At 41.2% G+C, this 13,358-nt stretch overlaps 1 protein-coding gene across 4 annotated transcripts in view; it reads left to right on the forward strand.

Annotated features, from left to right (window-relative positions):
• The first annotated feature begins 590 nt into the window (after nt 1-590).
• Vgll3 (vestigial-like family member 3) overlaps nt 591-13,358 on the forward strand; it is a 47,018-nt gene continuing 34,250 nt past the window's right edge. Inside the window, exons 1-2 of one of the 4 annotated variants that reach the window (XM_006247981.5) lie at nt 591-1,270; nt 12,212-12,494. In XM_006247981.5, coding sequence (XP_006248043.1) covers nt 1,145-1,270; nt 12,212-12,494 — 409 coding nt within the window. In that variant the 5' untranslated portion in view covers nt 591-1,144. Of the gene's footprint in view, nt 1,271-1,350; nt 1,587-12,208; nt 12,495-13,358 lie in introns of those variants that run through there. The other 3 variants (XM_006247982.5, NM_001427793.1, NM_001427794.1) reach the window with 3 other exon arrangements.

Consider the following 13,358-nt stretch of genomic DNA (forward strand, 5'->3'; position numbering starts at 1 on the left):
TTTTAAGCTACTTACTATAAACAACACATTTAAATGGCAGCAAAGTAGGTAGTCAATTATTTTCTCTTGCTACATTCAAGCTAGCTTGTAGAGGCCGGACAAGGTACACTTACATCCTGCCAGGATGACAAGCCACCAAGATGTGCCTTTTAAATGAAGATGTTGCAAGGGAACAAGTATTGTTAGCCGGTGGCCACTCAAGGCACTGTTAACTTTCACTTTGGTTTATTTTTAATGAAGGGACTAATCCAATATTTTATCTCTGGCCTGTTTTATAACTCTTTACACTTGGCCTTCCTTTGATCTGATTCTAGCATCATCAGAGTTTATGCTTCCTGAAAAAAAAAAAAAAAAAAAAACTGCCGGAACTTGGGCAACTGTGTCCAGGCCGCCAGGTGAACGAGACTGGGTGGGGACCAGCAAACTTTTGAGGGTGCGGAGTCTCTCGCATACCAATCTCCTCCCACCAGCATCTCTCGCCCGGAGGCGGAGAGGGCTGCAAACTTTGCTCCAATCCGCAGTTGCCTCCCCAGGGTCCCCCTGCTGGGCGACCCGCCCGCTGTGGACCTGAGTTGGTGGAACTTTTCTGATAAACTGCTCCTGAGAGCTGGGGAGGCGAGCTCCCCGCCTCCCCACATTCCGGCTATACTGCCCCCGCCTCCTGGTCCTCGCCCAGCCGCCCGCGCTAGTGATAGGACAAGTCCCGGGCGTGCATTGTGTGTATGCAAAGCATCGCTTGGCTCCCGGGGTGACTCTAGCGGGGATCCTGCTGCAGCGGCAGCTAGCGCTGGGGAGTACGCTCCTGTCTCTGATGCCACCGCCTGAGCCTGAGCACAGCGCTGTCATGCTCCTGCCGCGGGGCGGGCTACAGCGTCGTCCCGTCGCTATATAAGCGCGAGCAGAGGGGGCACTCGGAGGGGTTGAAAATGAAGGTGCCCGCGCATGGGCCGCCGCTGATTGCCAACCCCTCCCGAGCTCGCTCCCGGCGCACAGCCCGAGGCCGCCGAGGATCCGCCTTAGCCGCAGTAGCAGCTGGTTCAGCGACGCGGACGGCAGCTGCGGCGGCGGCGGTGGCGGTGGCTCCCCTCGCGCCAGCGCGTAGAGCAGCGGCGGCGACTCCGGGGCCGCCGCTGGCCCCGCTGCCATGAGTTGTGCGGAGGTGATGTATCACCCCCAGCCGTATGGAGCGCCCCAGTATCTGCCCAACCCTGTGGCAGCTGCAACCTGCCCTACAGCCTGCTATCATCCGGCGCCCCAACCTGGCCAGCAGGTGAGTCACCGGCCGGGCAGCCTTCCGGGGGCGGGGGCGAGGGGCACCGGGTATCGGTGTCAGGCTCACACCGTGCTCCGGCCGGTTCAGAGGCGTGGAGGATGCTCTAGGACTTGCTGGGAACTATAGGAAGAAAAAGACACTCCCGGAAGGGCAGAACTGAGTATGGCAGGGCTGGGATCTCTGGAATGGCTTTACCTGGCCGGGGGCTTAATTGAGCTGTGTCACCTGGACTCAGAGGCTGTTGCTCCCAGCTTCGCTGGTCCTTAGGACTCAGTTCCCTGAAGCTCACAAAAGGCATCTATCTTAGGACTGTGTGAGTAAACTTTTAACTTAAATACTTTGTTTTCTTGGGCAACTAGAGTATTCTAGCGTTTTCTGGAGTAAGTGGCGGAAGTGTGCAACTAAGGTAGCAGAGGTTACCTGAACGGGAGCTCCTGGAGTGACTGACTGTTGTGGGACTTTCAGGGTGGGACACTGGTCGGATATAAGACACATTCGGTGTTTCTAGAATTTATCCATTGCCTTTCTTCCTGCGGCTGTGATTTAGATAGGGATTCTCAAAGCCTCTTCATTCACTTTCTATTCCTAACAAAGCACAGAGCCTGTCGGTGTTCATCAGTGGACTTGTGTTTCTTAGCCCAAAGGTAGCCAGGAGTATCTGCATGCCTGGGCCCCACCCTGCCAAGAGATCGAAAATGTTGGTAAAAAGGACTTGGCAACTAGGAGATGATGAGAGAGTAGACGCTGGAAAAACTTGCCACTAGGAATTCTTGAGATTACTCTGTGACCACATAGCAAGTGCACCAAAATTTAACTAGAACTCTGTTAAAAACAATCAAACATGTGCCTGTGGCAAGGGCCTATACTGGCTCAGGGATTAGAGCAGGCTAATTTCATTGAAACTTAAAAATAAGGCTAGATATAGCTAGAAAATAATGATTTACAGGATTGTTTGACTTTTTTCATTTCTTAGGAACTGTATGTTTTATTCTGGCCTTCAGGGTTTGACCCTTGGAGCAATCTGACCTTTCAATTTCTATTTTTCCTTTGCCCCTGTCCCTTTTCTCGAAGAATAGGGCTACTCTTTGGGAAAGAGACCATTACTCTGTTTGAGATTTAGTGGGTGTCAGATTCAACTAACTCTGAAGGGGTACAAGTGCAGGATGCACCATTAAACAGTCCCATCTTAATGAAGACCAGTGAGATACAAGACAGAAGAGCCCACTTCCTTGATAATATCTATTATTTCCTTTAAAGTGAGAAAGCATTACCACCTTAAAACAAAATTACCTTTGATGGGAGAGATGGGGAAGCATTTTTTGTGTTTTGTGGTCAAGTATGGCAAAAGAACATTTTGACTGATCACGTTTTCGTGATCGCATACAAAGCAGTAGTGTCCAGGTTCAGCCCAGGCAGAGAGACCTTGGGCATTGCTCCATCTCTCTTGCTGTGAAGGCCTAGAATTATCAGTTGGAACGTGGATGAGCAAGAGACTTAGCTGTTTCTACACACCCAGAGGTAATTTTCTCTCCTGAAAGAGTAGGGAATAGTAGACGTGAATGTGGTTGTCTCTTATGGAATTATAAAATTGATTCCATTGAAATTATGAGTCTGTATTAGAGGTCGGCATTGTAATTCTCCTTCAGCAAGAGAAGTCAAAGGCTGGATTAGACAAATTAAAAATCATTAATCACTAAAGCTAGTTTTCAATGGAAACTGTCTCTGTGTGCTTTATCTCATTTCACAATAGACCTAAGTCTGAACCCCAAGTTCCACTCTTTTGCTATAACTATCAGCAAGCTGACAAAGGAAATAAAAATACAATACAAGAAGAGCCTAAACTGTCTGTGTTGTCAGGTTACACAAACGGTCGTCTTCTGCTGTACTCTGAGCTTCTATAGACATTCTTTACATCAGTATTTGCCTGAGTCTACTGTAAGGACTTAGTTGAGAGGTGTACATGGAAACTTGCACACTTCTCTCATTAAATTGGTTTATTTGATATTTAAATTTTTCTCTAGTACAGACAAAGTTCGACTGTTACTGGACTAAAGGGACTTGACAGCGTCATTACTGTTCTTTTACTGTCAGAGCTTATTTTGATGACCTATATTTCCTATTGGAAAGAAGAGTAAGTCAGGAAATTCTTATCAGCCTGACAACATTTTTAGACTATGCAGTGCGTGGGTGAAGCGGGCCTAATATTGACTTGGCCCTAACACAGTCATCTGAGAATACATATTTCTGTTGTTTTTTGCATTCCGTAAGGTTTTATCCTTATTATTCATGAAGGTTGTTTTCTTTGTGCATGGGAGGTGCTTGGGAGACAAAAGTGATGGCTCCGTCTCTTACTGCACTCAACAATAACAACCACAACAATGAAAACAACTCCACCGGCTGAGGAGGAGAAAAGGAAAAATTGAAACAAAAAAAAGGCAGTCAGTCAGAAAATATTATGGTCATTCACACAGTAATGGTGGCAGGACCTGCCGTTTTGGGCTGAGATGTCTGCATTTGATTGTAACAATGTATCCCTTAGATGTTTCTTTCTCCTCAAAAGTGGGGATCTTAAGTTCTTCTATGTTTATTTTTACTTTTTCTGGAAGGCAAGGGGGTGGAATGAAGGTTCTGGTGGGTGCTAGGCGCTGAGTACCAGTAACCTACACACACTCCTAGCTCTGAAGTTCTTACATGTTAGTTTATCAAATAGCTATTGATCTTAAGCATGGGGTGCATTATTTCTTCTCTGAAATTTGTTTTTTTTTTTTTTTTTTTGAGAAATGAAAAGAAATTTCCAGCCATATGTTCTATCTGCTTTTCTGCTAAATCTGGAAGTTTGAAGCATAGGGGTTTTTCTGTTTTTGGTTTTTGTTTTATTGAGCATATTGTACGCATAGGCAGGTAGTAGATGAGTGGTTAAAATCCCCAGTAAGTTCCATATAAATGCCACACTAGAGCATACTACTCCCGTTAAACCAATCAAACCGATCTGCCAGTCAATGTCTGGAGAGTGCATTTAGAATCCTTGGAGTTAATTCCTAGAAAGTATGTGCTGGGCTTAAATCTTCCGGGGAACTTTTCAGAGGCAGACCTTAGTGAGAGATTCTGAGCAGCTTAGTCCTCAGCCTCACCGTCTCCCCGTAGCCTCTGGACAGCCCTCCTCCCTATCTCCCTGGGAGAAGCCTTGACTCAGTCTCAGTACATGCTGTGAGGCTGATGGCACTGCAGAACGTGAACAGAAAGGAATGTGCTTGTATTCTACTAGTGACAGTAGGAAACAGCACAAAGTTTCGAAATACGACGTGTCAGGAAAAATTGAGGGCAGCAATATGAAATCATAAGATTCCCTTCATACCCAGTGGACTTCTCATCTGAAAAGCAGACGGTCTGTTGTCTAAATCCTCTCCCATATTAAGAATGTTAAAACCAGGAGGTCACTTAAAGTCAAGCTTTCAGACTTACATGGGTTTAGAAGAGACGACAAAGGGAGAACAGTAGCTGAATTTCCACGGCTCTATAGATTTTAATGGCCACTGCTAGCTTCCTGTAAGTTAGAACATGTTTACTCTGTCTTCTTTAAGGGAGAAAAAAGGAAGTTTTCCTTTGATAGGCAAAATTCCAGCGATGCTTGTGAAGAGTTTTCAAACTCACTGTGTATTCTCTGTTACCTAGATTAAGGTTTAAAATGACTCTGAGATGCTGTTTCTGACATGGGAAAATCCTAGGGGACGGGGAACATATTATAAATGGGAAAATCCAGATCCAAGGGAGGGGTTGAAATTCCTAGCTAAAATTTCTATCCTGATGGGTAACAAAATAGGGACCAGAAGATCTCCTTTCCTGGGGTAGCATCTTTGTACCATGGCATACTGTTTTCCCAGAACTTTTTCGTCTCATTACACAACAGGTTATTTATTTTTTTATTTTTTTGTCTTTGCACCCCAATCGACTTTTTGATAAGGAAGATTAATATGCAGTAGATTCTTTGGCCTTGGAGCTTGGTAGTCTTTCCAAGTCATGGATAGTGTACTTTTTTCCCCTTAAGTTTTAAAATTCCAATGTCTCTTTGCAAGCAGTTGTATTATGCTAAGGACTTTTGCTCTCCATGGATTCTTAAAGAAGTTGTCCATCTACTTAGTAAATGAACATTTTTTATTTAAAATAAAATGCAACCAGTGGCCTTAACAGTCACATTTATCTGTCTTAGATTTTTTTAGTATTCAAACATAAGATTATTTTTATTCAGAGGTAAGACCTCATCTTTAACCTAAGTAGTTTCGTCGCACAGTCAAATTATATAAGGCAGAGGATTTAATTGTCCTGTAACCGTAAGCAAAGACTTATACAAATTAACTTGACGGCAAAGACTTGAAAGCTTATGTTGTCCACACTCTCATGTGTCTAGTGACTTCTCAGCAAAAAGAAGTCCAGGACAGAAATAGTTAAGCTTTAAAGTAAGCAAACTATTGACAGAGCAGTGGTGTACCTTGGAGATCACAATGATGCCAGAGAGGGTGGGATTGAAATCTTCAGAGTTTCACAGAGAATGTATTCACCAAGAAATCAGGCTAGCAGGAGGTAGTACCACCAGAAACTTAAGAAAATGGATTTGAGTGATGTGCAAAAATTGTCCATTTTCCCTAGTATTTGTAGACCCTCCCTACAGCTTGAGAAGAAGCAGGGAGGGTGCACATTAAGGGAAGTGGTTTTGGAGCAGTAGCCCTGCTGTTTTGCTTTACCAAGTCTTCCCACTACCGCAGATGAGACACTGAACAAGCCCCATCGGACCATCTGCATAAAGAGAATTTCCGAGAGACAAAGGCACTTGTGCACATGATGCTAGGGCAGGTCTCAAAGTAAAACTGTCAGGTAGAGGACTGTCATTTAAAACATGTTCCTGAAATTGGATCTCCTCCCCACAGGTCCTGTTTTCAGTGAATTTCTTCATTTTAAAATCTCAGAATGTATACAACCAGCAATAGATTTAAGGGGAAAAAAGAATGGTCTCCAGAAGGAGGCTCCAAATATTTTCATTTGAAAATCTAGCACTCTGTAGTAGATGAGATTCAGCTCTGACAGACTGTGAAGGCAGTCATTCGGGCAAAGTTCTGCCTCTCTGAGCTTTTCAAAATGCACCTCTTTAAGCAGCTGGTTTTATGCTTTGACGACTCTTTTAGGCCGACCCAGAAAGTGCCTTGAAGAACTAGACCTACACAGCTGGTGTTTGAACAACTCATAAATGCCATATTTGTAGATAGTTCAGTGGAGTCCAGATTCATGCCAGTAATTTATAAGTGTAGTCTGAACTGGGGACACTTAACTAATTTTTTTTTAACTCGGTCTCCAAAGATGAACAGAAGAGAAGGTGACCTGAACTCAACAGGTGTCTTTTCTTTTTCATCATTCCTTGAGGGTTGGGGGACGTCTGCAAAGATGTATTCATCTTTTCTTGTTTAATGTGGAACTAGATAAAGGAAGCACAATAGCTAATTCCTAGGAGCTGAGCTAGATGAGCCACAGCTGGAAGTAAGTCAGGCTTCTGTGCTCTGTAGACTTGGTTTTTTGGCTAATATCCTGTAAAACCAGAAGAGGTTGCCAATACAGGAAAGCAAATCAAACATGAACGTCTGAAGATAGAGCATGCTGCTGATACAGAGATTACACTTCGCAATTATTCGTATATTTGCTGATAATGAGACCTACAGGATAATCAAGTCGACATTCCCTAGCTTCAGAAGTGGAAGCCAAGGGTTCAGTTACTCTCTGGTGAGACTCATAGAGTTAGTTTTGGTCAAGTCATCCTTGTCATTTTGGTTCCAAGCATTGTTTTTCCACATGATCCTCCGTAGAAAGTTGAAAACCATTCTGAGTTAGCCCTGCTTGTCTTACTTGCAAATTTTGGAATACTAGACACTCAGAAAAACACTATATTTTTATGACAGGCATTAATCCCCAGGGATAGTGTGTATTGCTTCCATAGCAAGGCATTTCCAAGTGAACAGATTCAGCTCTGGCCCTGGCTGAACCTTTCATGCTGTATATCTAAATATTGGCCAAGTCACTGACACAAGGTGTGAATGAATGAATGAATGAATGATCCATAATTGTAATAGAGGTTGTACCTTAAGTGTAGCTAAGAGACTATACCAATATACCACGAACTTTTATACAAGGGAAACTTGTTTCATTCAGAGTAGTTTGCTCTGAGAAATAACACATTTCCTTATGATGTGATCATAGTTTAAAACATTTCAGGAATGCGAATTTTGAAACTGCTTCTCAGCCTGTGGCACTTTTTTTGAACATTGTAAAAAAGCTAGAAAATTTTCATTCTTGGCAGCAGGAGTGGGGGTGGGGATAGGTTAGATTTTTTTTATAATGTGTAGATTTATTTGAAAGCTATGTGTTCCAAGTCTATCAGGCTGAGTATTGATATCTTTTAGATTGCTCTTGTCTACTATTAAGAAAATAATTGAAAAAGAAAATAAGCAAATATAACAATACAACATCCTGAAGTATGACCGACTCTTCCTTAGAAATTGAGTCTGTTCACATTTCCAAACTAGGGTTTGGAAAACAAGTGTTGTATATATCTAGCCAGCAACAGTCCACTTCGACATAGAAGTTAATTATCATCTAGGAACATATACCTTTTAAGGTCATTGTACTCCTTAGTAGCTATATCTAAGATTTCCTTTGTGGTACTCAGGATCAAATCCAGAGCCTCATGCATGCTAGGCCAGGGCTTTAGTTACATCTGCAGCTCATGCAGATTTCTATTTCTAAGTTCTGAAGGCTATAAATAACTATAGACTATTCTTTTCAACATGAGATGTCATGTTGTTGGCCTCTATTTGTTTCTACAGTCAAAATAATCGTCTTCTAGCAACTCGAGCATGCTGGCATGTTTTCTCAGCAAGCGTTTTGTAGACAGAAACAGGTTCTAACCCATAACTGTTAGTAGTCAACTGATCAGCTAAGGAAAGAAGTTTTTGTGTATGCAAATTGAGTGAAACCATTCCAGGAAGTATTTGCGTATAAGAGAAAATTAAGTGAAACAAAAGCTATTGTTCTCTTGAGATGGTACTTACCTTCAAGCCTCATGACCTAAGTTCCATCCTTGTCCTTCCACTGGTTCCTTCGGGAGGTCAGTGGACCTCTATGTATAAGCTATGTCACACATTCCTGAAAATACACACACACACACACACACACACACACACACACACACACAAAAGCACAGACACAGACACACGTAGAAACACACACAAACACAGGCATACATACTTAGACACACACAAATGAATAAATATTTCAAAATGTAATCAAATGAAAGATGTTCTGTGCCATATTTACTTTAAGCCAATTGAACTACATATTTCTTGATAAGCACAGGGATTTCTGAGATATTTTAAAATATCTGTTCTATAAGTAAATTCTAAAAGCATGATGAAAGATCAAGGGGTTTGTTTTATGGACTTAATGCTTTTGAAATAGACTAGTCATTCTAACCTTCTCTCTCTCTCTCTCTCTCTCTCTGTCTCTCTCTCGCTCTCTCTGTTTAACACAAAACAGTCACTTCATTTAAAGGAGGTAGTCAGTAGAACTTCTACATTTTTCAGATCCTTTTTCTAAATATTCAGTGATTTCAGTGATTCATTAAAATAGTCTTGTTTCCTTAGGACGAAACTTTCCACACATGCACAATAAGCACTTGGTATTTGCGGCTTAAGCCTTGGGAAGTTATTGGTATTTGGCTCCTGATCTGGAAGTCTTTCTCCTGTCAGACAAAATCCTTTCCCCTTTACATTCCTGTTGACATTTGTTTCTGCTGAGCCTGATGGCAAACTCTGAGGTGATCACTAGGGTTTGGATTGCCTAAGCCAACTTTCCTTCACTCTTCTACCTTTCCTGTTTGTTTGCTGGCCTTAACTCCAACTATTAACCCCTGCTTGTTTCACCAAACTGGTAACTTATTTCGTGGAGAAAATGGCTTCTATTGGGCAGTGTGTATTACCCAAAACAGCTTGTAATGTGTGTTTGTGTGTTAGTGTATGTGTTGGTGTGTGTGTGTGTGTGTGTGTGTGTGTGTGTGTGTGTGTGTGTTATACAACTGTGGATATATTGTGGGTTCACATGATTGTTAATGTACATAATGTATAAGAGGATGCTTTGTTGTGTGCATGGGTGTGTGTGGAGGCCAAGAGGTTGAGTTTGACTTTCTTGCTACATTGTTTCCTACCATAAATAGTGAATAGGTGCATTGCTGGAACCCAGAGCTCATGTATTTGGTATTTGGCTGGGAGCTTCTGTTACTGCTTCCCTAGTGCTTGGACCATAGGCTGGTTCCTAGGCCTATCCAGCATTTACATGGGTACTGGGAACCCAACTCATCCATTATCCCTGGCAAGTGCTTTCCTCGCCGAGCCATCTCTACAGTCCCAACGCACGCACAGTACTTAAGAGCTCTCAGTGACTTTTTTGTTTGTTTTGTTTTTCATTAAAAAAAAAACCCAATTCTTCACAATCTTGTAAGAAGAATACAGATACTAATCTAGTATTTGGATATATTATAGAAAGTCATTGCATTTTGAAAAATGTATGAACTAGGTGACATTTTTATCTTGTTTCTGCACATCTGTGTTCTGACACTTTGAGATTTAATCTCAACTTTTAGATTTATTTATATTTTTCCCAACAAAACCATGCAATCCTAGGGTAGTCAAAAGCCAAGGGCATATAGAATGTACCCAAAGTGATATGAGGAATATGTTCAAAGAAAAGGCAGAAAGCACTAGTGTTGGTGCTAAAGACTGAGAAGTTAGATTGTGTGATGTCAGCATATAAACCACATGAAGTAGCTTAAGGGATATGTTTCTGTTTCCTTCCAGCCTCCTTCCTGCTGTCCCTTAATCATATTTAAACTTAGCAGCCTTGGTAATTATAAAGCCATTTGGATTCTTTAAAATCCTTACTTCAACCAGTGATATTTCAAGGCTAAATATATGTCAGAAATGTAAATATTCAAACAGTTTCACGATAGTTTATGAACATTAGAGCAAAATACAGGAACGGTACCAGTAGAATCATAAGCCTTTTTATGTGCTGTGGTTAGTAGATCATAGGTTCATTCTTGACTAAACTACAGTTATCCACAATGTCAACATGGAATATTTTCTCATGTAGAGATATAAGTAAAGATATGTTGTCTATATATGAAATATAAGAGTGCAGAGCATTAGTGGATGCATCAACACAGGAAAGAATTTTACAGATTAGACAAATGATAGTTATTTTTATATGAGATGCCTTACTCTTTACATATGGATAAGTATGAGATTTTAAATAGTAGTAGAAATAAAGTCCCCCTGAATTAGGCAGAATTTACAAAGCTGTGCAAAACCATAAAATGAAAATCTGTAGTTTAAATACAACTACCAGCAAATATATTTTTTAAATACCATCTCCCATATATTCATCGGTCACATATCATGTGCCCATAAATGATGGATTAATTAAAGATACATTTATGATTTGTGGATATCGGTTTCTAAACTAGTTGTTACATAAGAATCATTAAACGCGAGTTATACAGTGCGAACACATGTAAAACTACCGAGGATTTTGCCATTATCTGGTGTTGCTCTTCAGACTTATTTTAACAGTATGCGTAAAAATGATATGATGCAATATTGAATTAAAACATTTAATTTTGGTGTTATGTTATTCATAGGGAATGTTTCTGTGGTCACAGTGAATGAATTCTTATGTATCCCTCATAGTGAAGTTGTTGGGAATCTTTAAGCGGTGAAAATGTTTGAAAAAATTAAAAAACTGATGTAACAAAAATAGCAATTAGCTGCCAAATTTCCCTTTCGTAAAATAATGTTGATCATGGTTATTTGGAGATTGCTACCTTGTCTCCCAACATGGTTGTACAATATATGTTTACATGTGTTTTCTTTCTTTGCATTCTGCCTTCACCAGTCATACACTTTGTGACTATTGGCAGCTTACTTAACTTCACTATACCTTAGTTTCTTTGTCTTCTAGAAACATACAGCAATAATAACCAAGCTATAGATATAAAAATCAACTCAGGACATACATGTGAGGTTTCAGGACAGCATCTTGGATAACATATTATTAATGATCACTGTAGGTATGACCATATGTTGAAATACTTTAGGATGTCCAACTCTGCTCACTTTTATCCAAAGAGTTAATCCTTGCTAGTATTTTGCTGTATTTTCAGTAAGCCACAATAAACTCTTTCTCCGCCTCTATGATAATAGTGAGTGGAACATAAGAAAAACATGGTCCGTGAAAAATGGATCTTCCCACAGACTTACTCTGTCATTTCAGTTTGATGTTTGAGAAGTGAGTTCAGCACATCTGCCAAATCCTTTTATAAGATGGCGCATTCCTGTTTTTATTTTAGTTTATTTCATTTGCAAAAAACGTTTTTTTCCTCTCCACCCTTCTCTGGACAGTTAGCTCTCGAGTCTCCTCCACTGTCCTAAAGTAGAATGTTACTGTATGCTAAGTCTTACAAAGGACAGAAACATTGAGCGTTAAAAAACCCAAAGGGTATCTGTCGCATTTTTAAAAAGTTATTTATTCAGTATAGCTGGGTTTACAAAACAAACAAGCAAGCAAACAAACAAAAACTCTGGTACTCTGAAATTATACAATTTGATAATAGCTCTCTCTCTCTCTTTGCCAAATTTGGCATAACAGACTTTTTTTTTTCTTAGTGTGGGAGGGAGGCAACTGGTTTGGGTGAAGAAAAGATGGGATGAAACAGATGAAGGAGAATCAGTTTGCAAACATATGTTAATATTTAGATTCTGTTTTTTTAAAGTGAAAAAGTTAACTAGTTAATGCTTTGCCACAAACTGTCTTTGACACTATGTTTTGTTTACTTTATCCCAGAAGAAGTTAGCGGTATACAGCAAGATGCAGGACTCTCTGGAAGTCACCCTTCCCAGCAAACAAGAGGAGGAGGAGGAGGAGGAGGATGAGGATGAGGAGGAGGAGAAAGACCAGCCTGCCGAGATGGAGTACCTTAACTCTCGCTGTGTCCTTTTCACTTATTTCCAGGGAGACATTGGGTCAGTAGTGGATGAACACTTCTCAAGAGCTTTGGGCCAAGCCAACACCTTGCATCCCGAATCTGCCATTTCAAAAAGCAAGATGGGGCTAACCCCCCTATGGCGAGGTAAGAATTTGAGAAAGCAGATGCCCTTTGGAGCACGCCATTTCGCAACTGCCTCTACCAGGCTCCAGCTGGAAACTTGCCCCTGGAGAACGGATATCCACTTGCTTTTTAATTTTTAAGGACAGCAAGGAATTTCTTTCAGACAAACAGCTGGATCGGTTTTGTCACATGTGGAATGCAGGGTTGGAAAGGATGCAGTCACACCCCTTAAATTCCTCATGGAAAAAGCAGTGATACAAGTGGCCCCAGTTTATAGTGGCCAGACTGAGCTCGAAGCTTCATTCCTAAAGACCTTGTGGCCCTGTGTGGATCTCGAAATAGTAGGTGTGCCCGAATAAGCTTCTAAAGCACATATTCTTAAAGCTTACTCTCGCTCATTGCACTAGCTATGTTACACGTGGTGGTATAGCTGAGATCTGATTCTGACCCAGGAACACAGATTTTGAAAGCTGCCTGTGTTCTCTCCATGGCTTTCTTCTTACTGAATTTCTGTGAACCATTTAACCATTTTCAGGGTATGCACCTCTCACGGATAGTATCTTTGTGACTTAATGCCAGTGTTTGTACTTCAGTAAACAAAAAGCTGTGGATCCAATGGATTCTTTAGTTCCTTCTTTGCAGTGAGCATAGGGACTTGTGCACATTTGTGTTCTAGCTCTAACAAGTCTGTAGCATGCTAGACATGGCAATCAACAAAGCTGGAAAGGAAAAACAGTGCAGCCTATTAAAGACAACTTCAGAGAAATGTATCATATGCAAATACTTGGTTCCCAGCTCACCTAGCTCCAAGAAGTGTCCAGTAAGATTGTTTTCAAAGGCCTCAAGAAAGAACCTTTTAGAAAGTGATGTTCTAGTCTCTCATCC

The sequence above is a fragment of the Rattus norvegicus genome, chromosome 11, assembly GCF_036323735.1.
Source record: "Rattus norvegicus strain BN/NHsdMcwi chromosome 11, GRCr8, whole genome shotgun sequence".
Lineage (NCBI taxonomy): Eukaryota > Metazoa > Chordata > Mammalia > Rodentia > Muridae > Rattus > Rattus norvegicus.